The 25,626-nt window shown below is 35.8% G+C and overlaps 1 protein-coding gene across 1 annotated transcript; it reads left to right on the forward strand.

Moving 5' to 3' along the window:
• LOC120261162 (chloroplast sensor kinase, chloroplastic) lies at positions 1-25,318 on the forward strand. The gene is given in 10 exon segments (XM_039268916.1): positions 1-404; positions 1,162-1,332; positions 1,421-1,717; positions 5,029-5,094; positions 5,168-5,236; positions 5,316-5,408; positions 19,309-19,532; positions 24,041-24,314; positions 25,067-25,124; positions 25,127-25,318. Coding segments are annotated over 10 exon segments (1,641 nt in total). The 5' UTR covers positions 1-62; the 3' UTR covers positions 25,174-25,318.
• Positions 25,319-25,626: the final 308 nt, after the last annotated feature.

Below are 25,626 nucleotides of genomic sequence, written 5' to 3' on the forward strand. Positions count from 1 at the left end.
TTGGCAGCTGCCATCTAAAAAGCAGACGCTGGTTTTCCATATGTAACAGGAAGTCCGCCGAGATGCTCCTCTCCAGCGCCATTACCTCCCAGCTTCTCCCTCACCACTGCCACTCCCACTCCTCCCATGAAAAACCATCTCTCCGATCCCTCAGAAGCCACTCCGCTCTCCGCCCTGTCTCCCTCCCGCCGGAGCCCCCAAACGACTCCCTTTCCCCGCCCTCCGCCGCTGCGGTGGCCGCCGCCATCCTCAAGGCTTCGCCGACGTCCCCAGTTGAGTTTGCGGAGAGGATGGAGAAACCTGGGAAGAATGGTATCATCACACCCAGCCCTGATTTCCAGCGGCTCTGCATTGAACAGCTCGAACTCTTCCGGGCAGTCGTGCATCATGAAGCTGTCCTTTCGGTTGGTTTGACTCCATTAAGCTCTTGAATTTTATTTTTCTACTGGAATTAAAATGAATTCTATGGAAAATGATTGGGACGATGCATTGAAGGAACTAACCAATTCAACCTGAGTCATGGAGTTTATAAAGCACTCACACTGCTTTTTATTGCTAAAATTCGGATGCTCAATGACTGGATTTCTAGCCAAATGGACAGTCTGAATTGCTTGCTATTTGGTAGAGCCGTAGAGGATAAGAATGAAGTTGATGATTACATCTGGATGTAATTGCTAGTGGTGATTTTGTGTGTGCGTGTGTTTGTGTGTGTCTGTGTGGGTGTGTTAGAAATAAATTCTTTTCTAATTATATATAAAATTCATTCTTTTGACATACTTCGAAAGCTGAATTGTTTGAGACTGAGATGCTTTCCTTTTGGGCAGGGCCTGCAACATCAAATTTTGGACCTTCTGAGAGCTCGTTAGTTCTTTTATTATGAATAAGTTGATTCAGTTTCCATCCTCGGGCTTAGTTGGAGCCCTCATCAATTGATTAGGAATAATTTGCAGATTATTGTCAGTTCTAAAAAGTAAAACCATTTCTTCTGTCATTAACTTAGTAGGTTGAACGGAGAGCTCATTTTCGATTCATATTTATCTATAGTGAATCTCATTATTGACTTGAGGGAAATGCAACAACGTCCTACTAAACCTTGTTATGCAAATAGTATGACTTAGCGAGCTATTTCTGTCACTAATCATCACACTAATTTGTTTGAAGGTTTTTGTGAGACCAGCTGGTAGTTTTATTATGAACCAGCTTGAACTACGCCGGGTCGCTTGCTATCCTAGATATGATAAATCTAAAAATGTGGACTGTGCCATATTAGTTGCTAATTTTACCTTGCCAGCAGGTTTACGTTCTGCAGAAGCAGCTCTTTCAAAACTGCAGGTGTGTTGCTGACTTAAATATTAGTGATTCTAAGGAAAACATTTCAATTCTTGCAAATTACTAATTCCCTAATATTTGTGGACTTCAGGTGGAATATATTCCTGAATATGAAGCTTTGGTTCTTCCCATGGTAAGAGAACCATTTGTTGTGGGATTTCTGGTTGCTGAGCTTTTGAGTGTTGGGCCAGAAACAAGAACAAAGACGGAAAAGGTTCAAGAAAACATGGCAATTGATTTATCACTGCCAAGTTTCATTGACAAAGTTAGTGAGGCTCAAACTTCCAAGGAGGATGTAATGAACAACTGCATTTGTTTGACAACCAAACAAAGAGCTGGAGCTATCATGATTTCGCGTTCTTTGGCTATGGCATATGTCATGGATCAGGTATGCTCTAGTTAATTTGAATCAACACTAGATGACGGAGAAAAGCAAACCTTATCATGTTTTAGCACTTCTCATGTTCCTAACGAATTTTTCTGAAAGTATCACTATAGGAATTGGAACCTCATTCTGGAGTCCTTAGAGATTTCTCTCAAGTTTATTTCTATATTCTAAGTTTTTGGTTGTATTTTAGGGACAGAACCATGAGTTACAAAACATAGCATTCAAAACATATCTTGTACACCTCCATCAAAGAAAATCTTTTTGTTTTGATTAGATTGTTGTAGTCTAGACTTAGAGTTCAATGGCTACATAGAAAGGATGATAAAAGATAGTTGCAAATCCCAGCATTCAGTGTATACATCTTCTAAGTTATTTGACTTACAAAAATCCCTACTTTAGTTTTCTTGCATGTTATTAGGTCAATAAGAAATTCTAGAACTTTTCAGAGCACGAGTTTAATCTAGAATCTGCCACAAAATCAATATACATGAGCTTCAATATTCACATATCTTGCTAACATGAACCTCTTTTGGGGAACTTGAAAGTAGTGCTTAGTTGGTAAGTTAGAGGATGTTTAAGGGAATCATTTTTGAATATTGGCTTGGTGGAAAAGCTTTTATATGTGCTGACCAGACTGTCTTAATTAGTTCTTACCAAAAAAATGTTAATCTTTAATTAATAATAACTATTTATTAATATTAATTTTTTTAAAAATTAATCTGTAAATATATCTTTAAAATAATTAATTCTCATAGAAAAGAGTTGGTGGGATAACTCATGGGTGTTTGTTTAACTCACCAACCAAACATCACCTGAAGAATGAGATCAAACAATTTTGGATTGTTGTTTCTAAAAGGCTAGTTTTCAAGGAATAGCTGAACAAATTGTAGATTCTTTCCAAGAAGTTATTTGCTACTCTCCCTAAATGGATTTTGCAAATCATGTACTTATTATCTAGTTCTTTGCTTCCATTTATCATATTCAAGAACAAACAAGTTTTGTTGTTGACTGGAGAACATGTTCAATATAGTTTTTTTTATGTGTTCAAGATTCTGGGCAGATAACCATGAAACCCAAACTTGCAGGTTCACAATTTTCTGTCCCTTGAGAAAATTATGAAAGTCATCCAAGTGTTGCCTTGGAAATACCCAAGACGGAGGTACCATTAGTCATACAATGCTCTACCTCCCCCTAAACCCACAAAGTATGCACAACTATCATGATCTACGATTTCGTTGTGGGAGTGACAACCAAGAAAATGGCCATGATATAACACACTTTAATGCGTGCTCAACAGGTTGTTTTACCAGGTGGTGATAAACTAATCTGATTCAGATAGCAAGGCAAAATTTTTCATTTTAATAATTATTAATTAAGTCAAAGTTTAATCAACTCCAGATAAAAGTTTTTCCTCCAAAATCCTAGCAAACACCAAAGAGGAACAACAACAAAAGCATGCCTATAGTACAAATCCATTAAGGCATATACAACTGGTTGTTTTATCCGGTTGTAGAAAGATGCTTTTGGCCAACATTGATCGAGATGTCTTTGCATATGCCAATCGCTGCAATGTTTGCTCTAAAGCAAAAATGATAACACTAGGCTAATAGTCCTTTTCATTCCTTCTTGCCCATAACTTGAAATTGCTGTGGGCTTTGTTGTCGGTTTACCACACACATTGAAAGGTTGGGATACTATATATGGAGTTTTGTATTAATTCTTCAAAGCGGCACACTTTATACCATGCAAGATTACTTTGGTGCTGGTTGGATTGCGACTTTATTCATTAGTGAAGTATCATAATATCATGGGCTTCATACACTTATTACATCTGGTTGTGACACCTGATTCGTAAGTTCTGTTTGGAAGACCTTGTGGAGACTTAGGTGTTTTACTACAGTCCTTATAGCTGGACCATGCTGAGATAAATTGCCAAATTGAGGTCATCAACTGAGCACTTGGGAGTCTGCTATACTCACAAGTTTCTGTTCTTGGGAAATGGATTATGCTTTCTCAAAGATTGGGTTAGAATTCAATTGTTCCAAGAGCCATACTTTTGGATTCTTGCCATTTGAGATTTTTCATGGGGCCAATCCTAAGAGCCCATTGGACTTGGCTCCTTTCTTTTACCAGCATCAACTAATGTACCACAGAATGCTCAAGATTAGATCAACAAATTTAAGGTCATACAAGCTCAAGTTTGTGCCAACATTGAATAATCTAGTACCAAGTGTAAGGAGCTAGCTGATTTTCATCGCATCCATCTTTCCTTCAAAGTTAAGGATTTTGGGTCTATCTTTCTAAGAAGAGACACCGACAAAAAGAATATCATAAGTTGAAACCAAATGCTTTATTCTTCGGACAATCATTGAGAAATTCAATAGCAATGCCATAGAGTTAATTACCTTCAGAACTTCATATTCATGATACATTCAATGTCATACTTATGTCCTTATTTGGGAGAATATTAAACGGAATTATTTTGAACCAGAGGATCCTGATGCAGTGCATAATCAAGAAAGTGTCAATGTTAATATTGAAGATGCTGCTGAGTCTTATTTGGAGATGCACAATCACCTTAAATTTGGCAAGACTTACTCAAGAAGGAAAAGGCCTAACTAAGGCAAGATATGACAATCTCTTTTCACTAATCAGAGACATTACTATATTATTATTTATGTTGAATGTTTGGTTCTCAGCCCAATAATATTGCAATTAGAATGTTTCTTTTGTTGGGAACACCCTATGTTTAGAATCTCTTGGGCCTATAAATAAGTGTCACTCTAAGACAGTCCTATTCATGAAATAAAGTGCCTTTTCTATTCTACTTGTTTATTTTTCTGAGTTGTCTTCGTTAATGTTCAATCTATTTTCTAATTATTTTTGATAATATTCTTCTAGCTCTTTAGAAGAATCTTTGTGAATAGGTTGTCATACTTTGGTTGAAATTTGAAATTCACATGTCTACATTGATTTTCAACCTTCATATTGATCATATACCAGTTTTTTACATCACTCCTCAGTCACTTGGGTTAATGGATCTCATCCAAATGTTGCATAAAGCTTCAAAGACTTGAAACTTGAAAGTAATGACGCTGTAAAAATCACCAACTTTTTTTTTCTGGCAGTACTCATGTTCATTCTGTAGCATCTCTCTGTGGTCAAGAATGTTTATTTTATTAAAAAAATGTTTACTGTATACATGCTCTGATAGTTTATCTATTTTCAATTTTGTTTCATCAAGTATATGTGTATCTCATTCTTCTTCTTGTAGACTTTGTTTGGTTGTATCTGATGTGCTTCCTTTACAGAGAGCGATGCTGCTTCAACAATCATCATGGCAAAATAATTTCCAGATTAGCCATCTTGTCGAGCAAGTACATTGTTAATTTGATCTTATGTCAAACACTTAAAAAATGCATTTGTTCACTTTGGTTAGTTAATTACCAGATCCGTGGTTCTCTCTCAAGCATTAGGGCTTTGAGCAAAATGCTGTCTATGCAAGTAAAGAGAAGTGAGGTTTGCCAGTTGTAGCTATTTGAAGTCCTTGTGTCATATAACATTTTAAGCTTGTAATAAAACATCAATCGGTACACAGGTTGCGTATGACATTATTGAAGACATACTCCTTCAAGGTAACAATATGAATGGCGCATTACAACAACTTCAAGATGTTGTCTTCCTCACAAAGGTAATCTGTTGTTTGATTTATACCTAAAACTGTTAAAGGCTTAAAAGAACTTGGTTTATAAATGTTCCTGCAAAAAAGTTTATGCAAAGATCCTAGAGCTATTTCTTGTAAATGTGTCAGAAATGATTTTTGTGTGGTTCTCATAAAGAAGATCTACACCTGTATATATGCCTTTTACAAGAGAGAATGAACACCTAACAAGTGTCTAGAAGATATTCTTATAATATGCTGGTTCCTTAGAATATCTCCAACATTAAATATACTTTCCAACATTCCCCTCAAGCTGGTGAGTAGATATTATCCATTCCCAGCTTGGTAATGATAGTCTTGAAGGCTGGATTATTCAAGCCTTTGGTCAGGACATCGGCAAGTTGTGAACTGTTAGGCACATACGGTGTACATATCAAGCCATTGTCTAGCTTCTCTTTAATGAAATGCCTGTCAACTTCAATATGTTTTGTCTTATCATGTTGCATTGGATTGTGTGCTATATTTATTGCTGACTTATTATCATAGTAGAGACGCATGGGTCCATCCCATTTGACCCTTAAATCTTCTAGGATCATTTTCAACCACAGTAATTCACATATTCCTTGTGCCATGGTTTGAAATTCTGACTCCGCACTTGACCTCGCTACCACATTCTGTTTTTTACTTCTCCATGTGACAAGATTACCTCCAAGAAAGGTACAATAGGCTGTAGTAGATCTTGTATCTACCGCTAATCCTGCATAATCTGCATCAGTATAGGCTTCTACAAGTAACTTGTCATTTCTTTTGAACATGATTCCTCTTCTAGGTGTCCTTTTTAAGTAGTGTAACACCCTATATGCTGCTTGTAAGTGCACTTCTTTAGGTTTGTGCATGAACTGGCTTATCACACTCACTGCATAGGCTATATCTGGCCGTGTGTGTGACAAGTATATCATTCTCCCAACTAATCTTTGATACATTTCTTTGTTTACTTTTATATCTTGTTCTATTGTTCCCAATTTATGATTAGGGTCAATTGGAGTGCTAGCCGGTTTGCATGCCAAGTTACCTGTTTCTTTTAGCAGATCATTAACATATTTTTGCTGTGAGATGAAGATTCCAGATTGAGTGGGCAGCTTCAATTCCTAAATAGTACTGTAATTTTCCTAATTCCTTGATCTAAAATTCCTTGGCTAGACATTGTTTCAGCACTAGTTTTTCTTTCTCATCATTACCTGTCACGATAATATCATCAACATATACCAAGAGAGCTAAAACTCCCCCTGATTCTGAGTGCTTAATAAACAATGTATGGTCTCCTTTGCTTTGCTTGTCTCCCATGCCTTGCATTATTGCTGCAAATCTTCCAAACCACGCTCTAGGTGATTGTTTGAATCCGTAGAGTGCTTTCTTTAGTTTGCATATTTTTTTTGTATTTGATCCTTTCGTGAACCCTGGTGGGATTTCCATATAAATCTCTTCTTTTAAGTCTCCATGTAGAAAGACATTTTTTACATCAAATTATTGTAGTTGCCAATTGAAGTGGGCAGCTAGAGATAACAATACTTGCACTGTATTCATCTTAGCAGCTGGTGCGAATGTCTCTTGATAGTCTATCCCATAGGTTTGGGTATAGCCCATAGCTACCAGTCTTGCTTTGTACCTTCTATTGTTCCATTAGCTCGGTATTTTATATTGAACACCCACTTGCGTCCTTCATAGCTTCTTGGTATTTTTTTGGCTCTTCACCATCATTGATTATGGCATTCATGTTAGTAGTGTATCAACCAGGAGGACAATTCTCTCTTGCAGATCTTCTTAACTAAGGTTCAATTAGTGGTGTTGGCGATGGTTGTTCTACTCATTTAATTAGCTCTGCATCATCAACTGAAAGGGCTTCATCATTAACAAACCATTTTCTTGGACATCTTCCCCTTGACCAATATTCTTATAGGTGGAGAAATTGGATCTAATTTGATAGGAATTTCAATTGATGAATTAGAATTTTCATTCTTGGTCCTCAAGACATAGAACATATTTACTTTTGTCAATTTTCATGTCACTAGATCCCATAATTAGTATCCTAACACCTAGTGTCGATATCCTTAGAAAATATACTGTTTCACTTTGTCATTAAGCTTGGATCTTTCATCTTTAGGAATATGAACAAAAGTCTTGCAGCCAAAAACTTTCAAGTAATCATAAGAGACATCTTTCCTAATCCAAACTATGTGGTACATCACCATCGAAAGCCGCTATTGGAGAAAGACTAGATTTTATATTTTGTACTAGTGGGCCCTATATGAGTGCTATATAGGTTTAGGGGTCTTACACGAAAAAATCTCAAGACTTAGTAGCTCAACCCCTATACCTATATATAAACCCATTACACTTCTATCACACAACCGATATGGGACTATATTTCCAACATTATCAAATCGATTGTGGCTTTCAGAGCCTATCCCTAAAAGGACTTAGGAAGCTTGGTGCAAGAAAGCACGCATGTGTAAGTATTTTCAATTGGTTTGTTCATTCTCTCTGATACACCATTAAGCTAAGTTTACATTAATTCTTAAATGGCCCTCCATATTCACCACCATTATCAGCCTGAAATGATTTCAACAATCTGCCTATTTCCCTTTCAATCTTGGCATGGAATTCTTTAAAGACATCAAGCAACTAGACTTTAGTTTTCTAAGTAGTAGCCCAAACCTTTCTTGAATGGTCATTGAAGAAAGTCACAAGAAAGAACACGAAACAAACATCAAAATGAATCAAATCAATAATATTTGATCTTCTAGAGGGAGGATGTGAATGAAATGCAACTTCTTGGGTTTTTCCAGCTAACAATCAACACAAGTTTTAAAAGACATACCTTTCAAGTTGGGTAGAAATTTCTTTCTAGCAAGAAGGTTTAAACTTGGGGAAATTTTGCTAAAGTATCTTGTGGTTTGCCTCTTTATCAATTTGGGACTTGTGGTTTGAGTTGTAGCACTTTAGTACCCTGTAGCCTAAACCATTTGCAAAATGGTGCTAAAATGCTTAACTCCGTTAATTTTTGCTGATGTGGCATAAAATGGACCTGAATTTACCTTTTTGCCCTTATTTACATTACTAAAACATGTACTAATAAAAACCATTCATGCCTATTTGCATAGTGTTTAAAAACTATTCAAGTTACAATTGGAGGAGACTTGAATGGTTCTTAATTAGTACGTGTTTTAGTAATGTTAACAAGGGCAAAAAGGTAAATTTAGGGGAGTTAAGCATTTTGGCACCTTTTTGCAAACAGTTTAGATTACAGGGTACTAAAGTGTTACAACTCAAACCACAAGTCCCGAATTGATAAAGAGGCAAACCACAAGGTACTTTACCAAAATTTCCCCTTTAATCTTTTTCTTGTTGACGTGACCAAGCCTTTTGTGCCATAAATTAATGCTTGCATCTTTTGAACAACATTTATCTCTCTTATGTGAAGCTTAGCATGCATGACATAAAGCGTGCTTGTCTTCTTTCCTCTTGCAACAACTAGAGAACTTTGTTGAGCTTCTATTTTCACCAAAACATCTAGTAAAAGTCTCATCATCAAGTCCGCCAGTGAAGATCATGTTTAGGCGCATATTTGGAACATGCCTAACATCTTTGAGTAGTAACTTACTTCCAAGATTAGTCTTCAAAAAATATCTCCATTACCGACAATCTTAGATGCAACACTGTTTCCCATTTTAGCATTACCCAAATCATTGCTAAGGAAGCCAAAAAATCATCATCATAAGTATCATGAAACAAAGTTCCAGAATCAATCACCCAGGCACTCTTTTACCACACAAAACTAACACAGCTATCATAACAAATAATGGTAACGTCACCTTTGGCAGCTACTATATTTGTCCGCTCATTTTTATTTCCTTCGCCTTGTTCTCTCTTCAAAAGTCTGCATTTCTTTCTAATGTGGCCTATCTTGTTAGCACTTGATATTTTTCCTATTCTTTGATTTTTCTCTAGATGTATCTTTTTTCCCATGACCCTAAGGATGCCTACTTTGCTTTTTCAAACCTTTCACCCTTTTCAGAACAAGTGCCTCAGAGAAAGATCCATCTTTTTCGTATGTTCCCCTTAGTAAGCATTCTTTAATCATCTCCTTTGTTAGCTTTCCTCCAAACATTGAAGTGCTTAGTGATACCACTAATGTCTTTAGGCAAAAACTTGAAGAGTAACAATAGTTGCAACTCATCTTCATGAGGTTTTTTCATTGCTACCAATTGGTTCACTAAGTCTCAGAAGTCACTAATGTGCTTAATCATACTTTTCCATCTCTATACTTCAAGTTCATAAGTCTTCTAATGGTCGTGGCTTTATTCCTGAAGGTGTTTTTCTTATACAAGGTCTATAATTTCTTCTAGAGTTCATCAACTTTCACTTATTTAGAAATATGATGCAAAACACTATTATCAAACTATTGCCTAATTGTAGCTGCAGCTTGCATATGTAATATTTCCCATTTGAGGACTTTTGAGAAAATATTCTTCATTGTTTTATTGATAAAGAGTTGTTGTACATAACGGAAGTGGCTGCTCAATACACCAGCCACAAAACTGGAAAGATTTAAATAAAATCAGAAAATCTTCCCACTAAAATAGGAAACTACATTAATATAGAAAATCTGGTCAATGAATCCGGATTCTCCTTTATTCAGCCTACTATAATAGGAAAAATAAATCCCTATAATTTATAACTAATTTCTATGAAGATTTCCACATTCCCCCTCAAGCTGTGTTGTAAATATTATACATACACAGCTTGCAACTCAAATCTTCAAAGGTAGTTCTTGGGAGAGCTTTGGTAAGAATGTCTGCAATTTGGGATTTAGTAGGTGTGTATATAAGTTGGACAATTGAACTCCCAATCTTCTCAGAAATAAAGTGGTGGTCTATCTCAATATGTTTGGTCCTGTCATGATGTACAAGATTCTTTGCAATGCTAATAGCTGCTTGATTATCACAAAACAACTTGATTGGTTCCTTGCCATTAATTCCCAACTCATTGAGCAATCTCTGAATTCACATTCCCTCACAAATCCCGAGAGCCAAAGCTCTGAATTCTGCCTCTGCACTGCTTCTTGAAACTACTGATTGTTTTTTGCTCCTCCATGTCACAAGGTTTTCCCACACATATTAGTTATATCCTGTAGTAATATCCACACATATGAGCAATATCCTGTAGTTGAGCGTCTGTCTGAAATATCTCCTGCCCAATCGGCATTTGAGAAGACCTTAATCTCCTTGTTATTGCACTTTTTATACAATATTCCTTTCCCTGGAGTCATCTTCAGATATCTTAAAATGCGGTTTACTGCCTCCATATGTTCTGCTGTTGGATTATTCATGTATTGGCTCATAACACTTACAGGAAATCCGATGTCAGGCCGAGTATGTGATAAGTAAATGAGTCGACCCCAATCTTTGATATCTCCCCCTGTCCACAGGTGTATTATTATCAGCTTTTCCAATCTTTTTTGTAGGATCCATAGGAGTGTCTACAGGTTTGCAACCCAACATTCCCGTTTCTTTGAGAAGATCTAGGACATATTTGCACTGAGACACAAATATTCCATTTTTAGATCGAGCTATCTCCATGCCGAGAAAATATTTGAGTTGGCCAAGATCTTTGATCGCAAACTCCTTGGCTAATGATTTCTTTATCTTCTCAAGTTCATCATCATAATCACCAGTCAAAATAATGTTATCCACGTACATAATTAGAATGGCTACTTGTCTGCTTGGAGAAAACTTCACAAACAGGGTATGATCTACATGACATTGGGAATAACCAAGTTTCACCATTGAGTTTGCAAACTTACCAAACCATGCACGTGGTGACTGTTTCAAACCATACAAAGATTTCCTTAATTTGCAAACTTTGTTGCGAGTTGACTTTGTTTGTAGTCCCGGTGGAATCTCCATATACACTTCCTCTTCCAAATCACCATTTAGAAAAGCATTTTTAACATCCAATTGATGTACTGGCCATTCTTTATTCACAGCAAGAGAAAGCAAGATTCTTATTGTATTGAGCTTGGTAATTGGGGCGAATGTGTTGTGGTAGTCTATGCCATAAGACTGTGTATATCCCTTTGCTACAAGTTGAGCTTTCAATCTTTCAATGCTCCCATCTGCATTGTGTTTAACTGTAAAGATCCATTTACACCCAATTGGTTTTATTCCATTAGGAAGATCTGAGAACACCCATGTACCATTCTTTTCCAATGCATTAACTTCTTCATTAACGGCATTTTTCCAGGCTGGATCATTAAGAGCCTCTTGGATAAAGTGAGGGATCTGTATGTTGTCGAGTGAAGAGACAAATGCTTGGAATGATGGAGATAATCTGTCGTACGATACAAAGTTGCAAATAGGATGGATAGTGCATGACCTGGTACCCTTTCTCAAGGCAATTGGTAAGTCTAAATCATCAGTTTTGTTGAAATTTTCTTTAGGACTAGAGTTATCCATACCTGGAAGAATTTCAGTAGGATTAGGTGTTGGTTCTGATTCTTGGTCTAGGGTGAGAGGTTCTTTGTACTCCATCTGTCTCTCAGACCTTGTTCTCCTGGTATAGACACGGAACTCTTTGTTTGCAACTTGTCGACTTTGTGGAGGTTAACTAGGAAGAGAAAGCTCTAGTAGTGAAATATCTGGTGATGGCATAGGAATTAAATTTTCTCCTTGTGGGTTGTGATTGCCATGATTGTTATAGTCACCCCAAAACTGATATTCAATTACGTTCTCCCCCTGAATTGAAGGTTTGGGATAATAGGGCTGATGTTCAAAGAAGGTTACATACATGGAATGAAAAAACTTCTTAGAAATAGAAGAATAGCATTTATATCCCTTTTGATGTGAGGAGTAGCCTAGAAAAACACATTTGATGGATCTAGTAGGATCTAACTTGCTTCGATTTTGTGGATGGATATGGACAAAGGTTGTACATCCGAAGACTTTAGGATCTAAAAGAGAAATGAGTTTGGTGGTTGGGAAAGTTTGAAGGAAAACATTGCATGAAGTTTGGAACTTGAGTGTTCGCGAGGGCATTCGGTTTATGAGGTAGGTGGCAGTGAGGATTGCTTCTCCCCAAAATTGTTTAGGTACATGTGTAGAGAACATAAGGGACCGTGCTACCTCCAATAAGTGTCTATTTTTCCTTTCAGCCACTCCATTTTGTTGTGGGGTGTCAACACAAGAGCTTAGGTGGATTATCCCCTGATTTTGGAGATACAAGTCTAGAACTGAGTTGAAGTATTCTTTGGCATTATCAGTTCTCAAGATTTGAATTTTGGTATGGAATTGAGTTTGAATCATAGTGTTAAAGTTTTGGAATATCTGACCCACTTCAGCCTTTTCTTTCATTAGGAAAATCCAAGTCATTCTAGTATGATCATCTATGAAGGATACAAACCACCGAGCTCCTGTGATATTTTTTATTCTTGAGGGACCCCATACATCACTATGAATCATGGCAAAAGGTTGAGACTGCTTATATGATAGACTAGGATACTTTATACGAGTATGTTTGGCTAATTGACAAATTTCACAATTGAAAAACTTTGAATTTGTATTGATAAACATGGAAGGAAATAGTTTTTCAAGGTACCTAAAATTTGGATGGCCAAGGCGGTAATGCCATAACATAATATCATCATTTTTATTAACATGAGAATTTGGAAAAGAAATTGACTGACTCTTGAAGGACACAATTTGCATTTTGAGTTTGTCTACCAAGAGAAGGTTGGTCTTTGAGTAGGTAAAGCCCAGAGCCCATCTCAGCACTGGCAAACGTCTTCCTTGAAACCAGATCCTGAAATTCACACAAGATTTGAAAAAACTTGGTCACACAATTGAGATCACGAGTTAATTTACTAACAGATAGTAAATTACAATCCAACTTAGGAACATAAAGCACAGAATATAGGGTCAAATCCTTTGATAATTTAATGGAACCAATTCCCTCAACTTTTGACAAAGACCCATCAGCAATACGGACAGTGTAGTTTTCTCGGCATGAATTATACTGATGGAATAAGTTGACATCTCCAGTCATGTGATCAAATGCTCCTGAGTCAATGATCCAAGGCTTGGACTGTACTTTATTGGCAATAAGAGCATTGGAAAATTTACCTTTGTGAGCCAGCATAGCCGATTCAGAGACGGGTATTACTCTGGGTTACTGCATTTTTGTTGAACAATTTTTCTAGCATCTCAAGTTGTTCCTTGGTGAAGGGGCTGGCTTCTGACGAATTGTCTTCAGTTGTGGTTGCGATATTGGCACAACGTTCTGCAGGTCTGGATGGCTTCCAACTAGTTGGTTTTATGTGTAATTTCCAACATCTTTCCCGTAAGTGCCTTGGTTTTCGACAATGGTCATACCATAGTCGCCCTTTTTGTTGTTGATTGTCATTGCTGCTGAATGGTAATCCACTGGTGGCAAATGCAGATCCTTCCATAGTTGGATTCGAAGTGCAAGACCCCATCATGACCTTTTTCCTGCTCTCCTCCCTCCAGACTTCGGAAAATGCCTCTCCGGGACTTGGAAGAGGTTTTATTCCCATGACTCTTCCTCTAATTTCATCCAAATTTTTGTTGAGGCCAAGCAAAAATTTAAATGTCCGCTTCTGTTCCACAATTTTTCGAAATAATGTAACATCTTTAGAACACTTCCAATCATGTATCTCAAACATATCAAGTTGTTGCCAAAGACGAGAAAGACAGATTGAAATATTGGGTTACTGTGAGTTCTCCTTGTCGCAAGTCGTGTAGTTGGGCTTCAATTTCAAACAATTCTGTAGTATTCTCTGTGTTTGAGTACATCTCCTTCGCTACATCCCAAATTTCTTTAGCAGTTTGAAAGAGCAAAAAATTCTCTCCAATGTCATTATTCATGGAGTTGATTAGCTATGACATTATCATGTGATTTGTAGTCTTCCAGTGCCTGAAATTTGGGTCATCTTTCCTTGGAATTGTAATCTCTCCTGTGAGATAGTCATCCTTGCCTTTCCCACAAATGTACATCATCACCGATTGAGACCATTGAAGGTAATTATGCCCATTAAGCTTATGGCTGGTAATTAAAATAGAGGAAGATTTGGTTACCCCTGGATTGGCTCCAATTGATAAAGGTCCTGGATTGGATGAAATCTCATATAAGGAGGATTGTCTCTCTGCAGCCATTCCGTATTTTGTCATGGAGAGTTTTAGAAATTTGATTTTGGATAGGATGATGAAGAAGATGCCGGAAAAGAATGAGAATGGTCAAGGATAAGCCTAGAAGGCGGCACTGGAGAAGTTCAAAAGAGTCTCTAATACCATGAGGACTTTTGAGAAAATATTCTTCATTGTTTTATTGATGAAGAGTTGTTGTACATAAATGAAGTGGCTGCTCAATACACCAGCCACAAAACTGGAAAGATTTAAATCAAATTAGAAAATCTTCCCACTAAAACAGGAAACTACATTAATATAGAAAATCTGGTCAATGAATCCGGATTCTCCTTAATTCAGCCTACTATAATAGGAAAATTAAATCCCCATAATTTATAACTAATTTCTATGAAGATTTCCACACCATTCATCATCACTTGTTTTTGTCGGGCTTTGGCTTTCCCATAACAAGCATAAACATGTCTTTAACAATAAGCTAGTCTTGCATTTTGTGCTTCCATGTATAATAATTCTAAGGAGTTAATTTTATTATCACATATAAATTTTGTTCTTTAATCTTAATGCACAAGAAATTGCCCCTAGCTAACCAATTTGCTTTGATATCACTTGTTGGGCCAACTACTAGAAACAATTTCAAAATGAAACTTTCCCTCTGTGTGCTGAAATAGGATCTCAAGCAAAATGCTAACAAAGCCGATCAACTAGTTGAACAACAAATTAAATTAACCAAGCACAATAATCTACAAATACAAAACACCAATTTTAGCATGGAAAACCTCTTTTGATTGAGAGGAAAAACTATGGGACCTATAAGCTACTTAGAAACTTTCACTATATCAACAGTGAGATTTTAAAGTTTCTCTCTAGATACAAACTAGAGGCTCAAAACAACAACAGTATTATCAAGCATGGATAACCAAAATAACATAAAAAATGGGCTTAGATCTCACCAAATTAGGAGTTTCCAAAAGAGTACCAAAGAGAAACCAAATGAGAAATCAATTATATAGATGAGAAGAGCAACACACAATGATTCACAACATAAAATTTCACCACCCAATCGTCTTGCTGAAGCTCAAAAACCTACCCCTTTTTTTCTTGTTTTCCTTCTAGAATGTTCTGGTAGGAAGGCAATTAAGAATAGGTTCCATACTCTGACAACTATTATTGCACCACAAGTTACTATAGTGAGATATTAAGCATTTCCAATTTCAGATTATTAGAAAATTCTAGCAGTTGGAGTTGCTGTGGAACAATGTAGACCAAAAGGTTGGGAATCGGACATAATATACACTGATTGCCCAGCAGTTCTGGCGATCTTAGGTGGTCATAACCCTCAGTGCAATTGGCGCATTCATGGAGATGTTCAACTCATTAAAGACCTTCTCAACCAAAACTCTTTGATGAAATTATCTTATTACCCAAGGGAGCTCAACAACGTTGTGGATTCATTTGCCTACTACGGGAGAAGGAATTCTTTCCTGTCCCTGTTTCACTGCAGAACAGACCGTCCAAGGTGGTTGGAGGATGCTGTTGCTGCATCTGGGCTGATATTTTGATTCCTAACTTTTTTTTTTTCTGTTTTGTTGGATTAGCTTGTTAGCTCACCCGTCTTTCAGCTTATTAGAAAACATCTTATTTCAACTGTGGTGAGCATGGGTAAGATTATGAAAGTAGCTAGATTTATAATTGCCATTCTCAAGCAAGATAGAAGGGAATCTCTGCTCCTAAGTAACAGACCATTTGACACAGAATAGCTTGGTTTTTGTGATAAAGAGACTGCAACCGTTGCCGATTTCTTCTAGTGTAACCTCAACAATAAGATCGTTTAATGTAAACTTCTAGCCTATTTAAGCCAGTTTTGCACTTTTTCTTAGTATCCTTTCTAAGGTTGTCAAATTTGTGAGATATATCATGCACAGGATTGGCCCGAATAGGCATGTTCCTAATATGTTGGACATTACCATGACAAGAAAAAGAACCGGGCAAAGAATTGTGAAACGTGAGCAGCATTCTCTCAATGTCCATATCAACAGCACAGAATAGAGAGTGGAGCGTGATCTGCGTTCTCCTTTGCCAAATGATGAAGCCCAAATTCTGTTTCTGATGTCCAAGTGATGTTTGAGCGAATTAGGTTCAATATGGCCTAAATCTTACTACGACAATGTTGATGATTGCACCCTGTGAATTAGAGACCTGAAAAAAGACAAGCTCAGACAACCTAGTATGACAAACAAAGTTACTAAACAATTTAGAACAGTTTTTATGATAAGTAGAAAACTCCAAAGTTTGTTCAGAATGGTGAAGTATCACACTAAAATCTCCTGGTAGCACCAAGAATATGTGAGTTGCATTGAGGCGTTTCAACAATTTCCACACCATTTGTTATTTGGCAATAGCTTGGCTATTGTAAACCGGACAGATAATCAGCCTGGTTCTTTCCTGAAACAAAATCACAAGATGGAACACATATCTAGACATTGAAGTAGGAATAACATCACCCATATACAGGTGCCAAAAAGTAATAATTCCACCTGAGAAGCCGTGAGATTGGATACCAGCCCATTTCCAATTATTCCCTAGTTCCTTGCAAAACCTCAAGATCCTTTCCTGGTTAGCACGAGTTTCAACGAGACAAAATAAACCTGGGTTCACCTGATTGATCATATAGAAATTAAAATTAACATGATCTCTGTTCGGGATACCCTGCAATTCCAATGGATTGGGTTCATAACAAAATGGTCAATGATTAAGCACCTCTCTCTCTCTTTTGGTCATTCTCAGCTTTCTTACCTCACGAATCATTCCTTGGGTGAGTGTCCTTGGTATTTTCCACTTCCGTAATAGTAGGCTTGTAAGGTTTAAGTGGTTCATCATCCTTCTTAATCATCTTGACCCACTACGAGACACTCATGACATATAGATCTTTGGTTGGAAGAGCCCTTTAGGAAGGACTTGATAAGAACTTTTTGCTCGAGAGTTGTTAGTGTTCCTTGAAAGGAAGGGCATGGATTCTTCTTTGATGATGATAATAATAATAATAATAATAATAATAATAATAATAATAATAATAATAATAATAATAATAATAATAATAATAATAATAATAATAATAATAACAAATCTTCACTTTTGTTTCTCCAATCGTAACAGTATGGATTTATTTATCAACATGAAGAGTGAATATCATGTGCATTGGCAGAAGCTAATAAGAAAAGAGTTTTTCTTGATGCCTAGTGCAGTTTATGGTCACCCTATAGGAGGTTCCATGCTTAATAGCAAAAGAACAAATAGGTAACTAGCATTAACACCAACTACTAAAATGTTGTTCAACATGAAATTGTAATTTACTTGGAAGGCCTTGCAGGGATGATTTTATCCTATTTTATAGTCTGATTGTATTGGAACTTTTATTTGCACTGGGAGAACTTGTTAAAGATCTTTCTTCCAATGGCAGATATGAACTTATCATAGTGCAAAGCATATTGAGGGTGATATAGAATTCAGTACATCCCCATTGATATAGTTACATTTGTGATGATATATGAGGATATTGAGAACTTGTCATTTATAAACGAGGAAATAGGCTTGTGTTGTTAGGAGTTAAGATAATGGGGTTTTGGTTTGGTTGTTTAAATTTGCTTTTATGTGAAAGTGGGTAAGTTTTGACTTAATTAATATTAATTAAAATAAAAATTTAGAGATTAAATTTTGTTCCCAATTGTCGAGGAATGTTGATATTAGTAATTCTTTCAAAAATTTATATTTATTTAAATAATTAACTATTGGAAAGAAAGATCGGTAGGATAACCCTAAACCAACATGCGGTGTTTGGTTGGAGGTGGTGGGATAATCTGTGGTATCCTAGGATATCCTCTAACAAACAAGGCCTTAATGACCAAGGAAAGTTGGAAAGAGTAGTTGTTTCAAGTAACACTTCGCCTAAGGGAAATCTAATTTTAAAATTAATCTTTCAATTAAGGTTTTAGGACTTGCAAATATCTAATATCACTGTTTTAGAAGGGAAGCGACCATTGTCCCAAGCTAGAGTTTCTGCAATTTCCCGAATGCTGATAGAGAGTTATTTTCAACTGAAATCGAAAGCATCATTAGATGCATATTGTTCTTTCTTTAGATTTATGAAATTTATCTTGTTTGCATTGTAAATATGAAGCTCTGATTAAAATCACAACTACAATTGAAATGACCTACCTACCAATACAAAAGTGTTATTTTAATTCATTTTCTTCTGTAATGGATAATTACTTTGAACAATGTTAACATCCCAAAGTAAATACTTTTTAGTTAAAAGAGATGTTTACTTGTGATTGTCAAATCAGTATTTTCGTCCCACTTATGTTCTCATGTGCAGTCAAGTCAATATCCTGTACAAAATAATTTTAATGGCCTCAAGCACAAAGACAGGATAATTGCTACTGCTTATTTTCAGCTTATATATTTGAGTACATTGTTTGCCAGTGAAAAGGTTGTAAGTGATATTCCCGGAATCAAGTTAGGGCCTTTATATTAAGTTGAATTACCAAATTAAATAACATTCAAGCTTTTGATATGGTGGTTGAAAATCAATCCTTCCAATTCTTTGGGCCTTCAATGTAATATTCTAAGTCCTTGTCATTGAATTAGTAGTACTCCTGCACTTTAGCTATATATCAATTAAATAGTAACAGAACTTCTCCATTGGTTTTTCTCAGGCTAATGTTCTTTGGCAAAATGAAGAAACATTAAGAAGAATGCATGACTCAGTAGACGTTGTAGCAGAATCGCCAAAGCCTCTTTTGTCTGACGAAAGGTCAAGAGAAACTCAAGATTATGGGCCTCAAAATATAGATCCTTTGGCCCCCTTTGGCTCTGGGAAGGACATAGAGATGCCTATGCCGCCCCTTCTGCTAGCACCTTCGCAACTGGACATAGTTGGGTAATTATTATGCTACTTGTTTTGATTAAGTATGCCATATATTACGCATGCATGCAACATCTATCCCTTTGGTGTGTTTTATCATATGAATCCAATTTTTCTTTAATATGGTCGTCTTATTTTCTCTCTCTCTATTAACCCTTTCATTAGTCATTTATGTGGTAATATTATTGTTGCACCATTACATTGCTTAAACATTAGGCACATGTATATTTCTTTTGGAATTATTATAAACAGTTAACATGAAATTCATAAAATTGTTGGGCATTTCCCATTTTAACCCTGTAATAACATATGTAAGACAATTTCTTAAATGATTTTAGTTGGACACAGTTGCATAGAGATGAAAGTCTGACATAATTTCTGTGAGTATTTGAGATAAGAACATTATGACTGATGTAACATCCATAATCACATGGAAATTGAAATTTTCAATGGTTGAATTTTGTTATCAAGGTTTTGAATTCTACTTCTAAGCAGAATTTAGATACTTTCAAATATGAATATTCATTTTCTATATACCTATATTTCTCAAAAGTGTTACATGGACGCAAATACTAGACTTACATGTGTTTTCAGTTTTCAGGAGTTCTTGAATATGTTAGAGTTAGCCATATTTTTTTGGTGAGAAACCATTATCCCTTTCTAGTCATTCCCACAAGAAAGCTAGAAGAACACTATATTTTAGAAAGACCATTGCCAGAGTTCATTGCAATCTAAGTAGCATGGGTTCTAGTATGATTGGGATAATTTGTTATATACAAGGGAATTTTAAACAGAATGTATAGATAGCATTTGGTGAAGAGATAAAGCGGGGAAAACAAAAATGAGCTAAAAAGGATAGTGGACAACACAAATTGCCAATTTGGATTTGTCTTAAAGTGCTAGAGGGGACTGTGGACAGCACAAAACAATTGTTTTGCCCACTTGGATTCATTTATGTGATAGGAATTAAAGAAAATCAATTGAAAATTTATTGATACACGAAGCAAAGAACACCAAAGCTTGGCCTGTATCTAGAGGCGAACCTTCCCAATTCCTAACTGCTCCTAAGAATAAAAAGAACGAACACAGCATAACCCTTTTCCTCTTTTCCTATTTATACTTAAGCCCGAGAAACCAAAATTACTAATCTGCCCCTGATTGAGTTCCTAAATCGACTCTTTCTTTCTTTTGCATTTGCACCTAGCATAATGATGAGCTGAGTGTGTGTAGCTATTAAACACAAGTGCATGTATCGATCAAGTGTGCTCTAATAGCAAAGTCTATCCTTAGATGAAAATGAATACTAGCTACAAACTTTTCTTCTATTATCTAGCCTAAGCAATCAATGAGTTAAATATTAAAAAAGAAAACAAACAAGAACAAACACCAACAATTCCAAAAATACAATCAATTAACTAAAAGAAGATCAATTTATAAAGATGGTGCTTGGATTAAGAATCCCTTTGGGTTTAAATATTAAAAAGACTTCTAATGAAGGTTCTTGAGTCTAAACCTTTTGATCATTGGACTGTGGCGGTTCCTTTCTTATGCTGGCCCTTATCTCTAAGCGACTTAACAGCTAAACATAGTATGCACTATGCAGGCATTTTCGCACAGTCTCTCTATGATTGCATTATGTTTTGTCAACCATTCTATTAGACCACCTTAATTTGGAGAGATCTTGTCATCCTATCTTTGAAGAATGAATTTAATCTCTTTTAATTTTAGTAGATCTCATATGTATTTCGTGCTCTTGCTAACTAAATACATGATCAATTATAGACTTGGGCTCTCCCTAACTAAATCTATGCACATGAACATGGGCTCACACTAATTTAATTCAGGATTACCACAATTAAATCTCAACACTAAATTATATTAAATCAATAAAAATGTAGTCAAGAAGTCAAATTACAACCCAAAGTTTATCAAATCTAAGCACCAAATGATGCTTCCTCAATCATGATCCTAAAATTCATACAATATCTGATCAAACAAGAAGAAATTAAAGAAAACATGTAGAACTCACTCAAATCTTGAAGATAAAGATGAAAAGATGGCTTCCTTCTTGAATCTAGCTTAATTCCTCTTGATTTAGCTCTCCAAGTCTCAAGATCTACTCTTGCATTGCTTCGAAGGTCTACGGTGAAATCCCTCAAAAAACCTAGAAATCTCTTCCAAAAGTCCCTCCAAAAAGTCCTCTTAAATCCCCTGAATTCTGGCTATGTATAGGCCTTCTTATGAGCCTAACCACTGCCAAAAACTATAGGCATGTAAAAAGGTTGCTGTTCTTTGAGATAATTCTCTCGAAACTCACTTTCGCCGAAAAAAAACACGGCTCTAAACCATACCCGCTACAAGACAAACCACGGCTGTGGCCATGGTTTCCATGACCACAGCCGTGGTACCCTCTGAATTCTTTTTCACTCTAGATCAGGCTGTGGTTTAAAACATGACTGGTTTTTAAGGTGCGGTTGCTCCAAAATCTTCAATTCTTCATCAAAACACCCTAAAACTTGCTTAAGCAATTTTCTTTTGCTTCCAAATTAATAATGATGGCAAGAACAAGAAATATAAATGAATTAAGTATTAAAATACATCAAAATCACCAAATATCAAGCAAAATGTTTCAATTATTAATGTGAAAAATATGTGTCATCAAGTGCTTATCACATAAGTCTTTGTGGACTGGGCCTAACATTATGAAACAAGTATATGTATATACATATTTTTAAAGTTTTCAAGAAGTCTTAGCATAAGTTGGGTTGTAAATAAGCTGAGCTTGACCAGGCTGGCTTAAAGCTTGGCTCAAAATTGAGTAGCTTGAGCTGGAAATTTTATTGAAAGGTCTGATTGAGTTAGACTCGATTTTAACGTTGAAGCCTTAAGCTTCGCTTGATTTTTTTCTTTTAGCTTTAAGTTGAATCAATTTATTTTCAAAAATTTTAATTTCACTAAATTTAGCTCGAAACTCTCATTTATAGCTTGATTTTGCACTTTAATGATAAACAATACAAAGTATATAATATTTATTTTATATAAATATATTATATAATAGTATTATGTATTATAATACATAAAAATTATAATATATTTGTATGTTTCACGTTATAGATCTAAGCTCCATTGAGTCTGCTTCAGCTCATCCTCAACTTAAAATTATATTATTTGTATGGAAGCCCAATTGAGCTCGAAAAGCATGCTTGGGCTCAATATAAAAGCTTAAAATTTTGACTTGAGTTTGAGCTTCTAGTGAGATGAGCTTGAATTGCTCATGAATAGCTTGAATGATTGATGGCTCTATGCAAATGTTTCTTAAAATAAATTAAGCTGTACAACTTTTGAACAACTAACCAAAGAAGCACTTAATTTAATTTGTGCATTTGAGTGGGAAAATTTAGAAATGCTTTTTATGTGTTTGTTTACTAATGAGGGCATGCATAAACACTTCTTCATTGTATTAGATTAAAAAACTGCTTATCACACTTCATGTGTGGAATCTCTTGTTCATACATCATGTTAGCTTGGTGTATATAGACAATTAACATGAAGAATTAAATAATTGAGTTTGTCACACCTAAGTGGAATTCCCACATAAACTTAAGATTAATCACAAATAGTAACTAACTGAGATGAAGCTCCCTCATTGATTTCATAAACATGGCAACATTCAAGGAGCCACAACCTTATAAAAATATCATATGGCCAACAGCTGCTAGAGAGAAAAATGAGCATTTAATCTTCTAAACTTTTTACTTTGCTCTATCTTGAAGGCTACAATGCATTTGGTATTGTTCAATTCCTGTGCCTGAAGTCCAGCAGCATAAGAAATGATGCCATGTGGGGGAAAATGCAATTAGTGTTAATCAATAACTGAAAGAAACACTATCTTTTATGTTAAGCCATTCTCCAAGAAGAACCAACCTGCTGGCCTTTTCGAGAAGCTGTTTTGGTGCTTCTGCTTTTATCTAGAAGCCAATTCAAATGACTGGAGTTTGGCTATGCTATGTGTGATTTTGTAGTATGACTATTCAATGTTTTCTTGCCAATTCTATGTTGTAAAAAATGGCATCATCATATCCAATCATATGGGATCTTTAATGGATTGTAATAAAAAATTTAGAAGGCTTCCGCAAAGTAAATGAAAATGTTCACATGAAAATTGTCAACAACACTATTTTTTGATATTAGAATTTAGGCCATTCACCTACAAAACTTAGTACTCGCAAACATATTCTGCCAAACCCTAAAGACAAGCTTTCAATGAGGAAGACTCAGCACAAAGTGGAGGCTGACTCAAGATGCTGATTTCATTTACAACTAGCTTCAGAAAGGTCTTCACCTTCAAGTCATTTGCTTTTTGTTATTTGTTTATTTTCTTTAGTGTTATCTGCAAACCTATTCTAGTTAAATTTGTAGACATCGAATTAAGCTGACATAATAATCAGGACCTATTGTATATTGCTGACTATCGTCTAGAGTATTTGGAGTTATTTCTTATATGCTTTTTATTTGTCAGGCAGACCATGTGATGTCTCATATATATTGAGAGACTTGGTGGGATCTGCAAGGCCTCTTGCAAATTTGCAACAACGATCTTTAGAACTAAGTGAGCTATCCCAAGAATTGCATGCTGCTGTTGAAGAATCTGGCTTGCGACAAGCATTGAGTAATTTAATTGAAGGGGCTTTGCTGCGGACACATGTTGGTGGTAAAGTTCAAGTGCTTACAGCCAGGGCACCAGCTGGTGGTGCATTGATCATCATTGATGATGATGGACCTGACATGCATTACATGGTAACAATAACAACTGAGTTGTTTTGCAATCCCTTCCTTTTGATGTGCTGTTAGGTTAGGTTAGCAGTGGCATGGGCCAAAAGGAGAATTAGGAATTTACCTTGCAGGAGATCATAGTGTTTTTCCCTTTGAGATGTGGTTTCATTACCTAAAAGAATGACCTTCTGATATCATGATAGGATTTATAGGGGGTTTTTGGGGATTTCAAATTGGCATTTGAGACAGAAATAATGAATTGTTTGTCTTATTGTATATTTTCTGCAAAGAAGCTGGTAACTCTAATATTTTGTTAGGTATTTATTCTCTCTGTTACCAAAAAAATGGATGTAAAAAGTTGTGCACTTTTGTGTTTAGAGTGATATAGGTACGAAAATTTTCTAGGTTTCAAGTAGTTCATGATCTAGGGTGACAGTGAATGTGGGAACTAAACAAAAATTCCATGTATCACATTAGGGAGCGGTAAGAGATGCTATACATTAGGAAAAGGAACTGCTTTTTAAACTTGTATGACAATGTGAATCACCAACGGGCTATTTTTTTCTCAAGAGAAGTGGAAATTTGTGAGTTCCTGTTCTTCATACTTGTATGACTTCCCCAACAGTCATTAGTTACAATTGAGTTGAATTTCATGAAATTTTTAAAAAGTATCTTATCAATCAGCTTGTCATTGTCTGTAAGCAAAACTTAGTCCATTGTTAATGAGCTGTTTTCTTTCTTCCCATTCTTTTTTCTTTTTTCTTTTTTACTGGCAGACTCAGATGCACCCTCTCACACCATTTGGAGCCGATCTTTTTTCTCATGGCATGGTTGAGGACAATGTGACTTGGAATTTCATTTCCGGACTGACTGTTGCACGTGAAATTTTGGAGAGCTACGGGTGTGTGATCCGTGTTATTTCACCATGCAGACCTGATGTGGCTCTTAGTGCTGGCGGGACTAGAATTGAAATTTGGTTGCCATCTCTGCAGTCTGAATTTGATTCTGTTCAAGAAGAATAGCATAATGTGATGGATTATATGCTTGTGTCAGTGATTAATCACAACAAAGGAACTGCGAACAATATTTCCTTTATTTTTTTTTATTGTATGTGTTTGCTCTTTGGTGAAAGATGTGTTCAGTAAGGGAGTGCATACAGTGATTGTTTTCTGTATTATGTTTCAATAAAAATATTTTATAAATGAAATTCTTTTAAAAATATATTGCTATTATAAATCAAATATCAAAATATGTTGTTGTAGTAATATACACCATTGAGTTCGAAAAACATGGGGTGCCCACATTCACACATCTTTTTTTTAACATCAAGAAGACA

This window comes from Dioscorea cayenensis, chromosome 5 (genome assembly GCF_009730915.1).
Source record: "Dioscorea cayenensis subsp. rotundata cultivar TDr96_F1 chromosome 5, TDr96_F1_v2_PseudoChromosome.rev07_lg8_w22 25.fasta, whole genome shotgun sequence".
NCBI classification, from domain to species: Eukaryota; Viridiplantae; Streptophyta; class Magnoliopsida; order Dioscoreales; family Dioscoreaceae; genus Dioscorea; species Dioscorea cayenensis.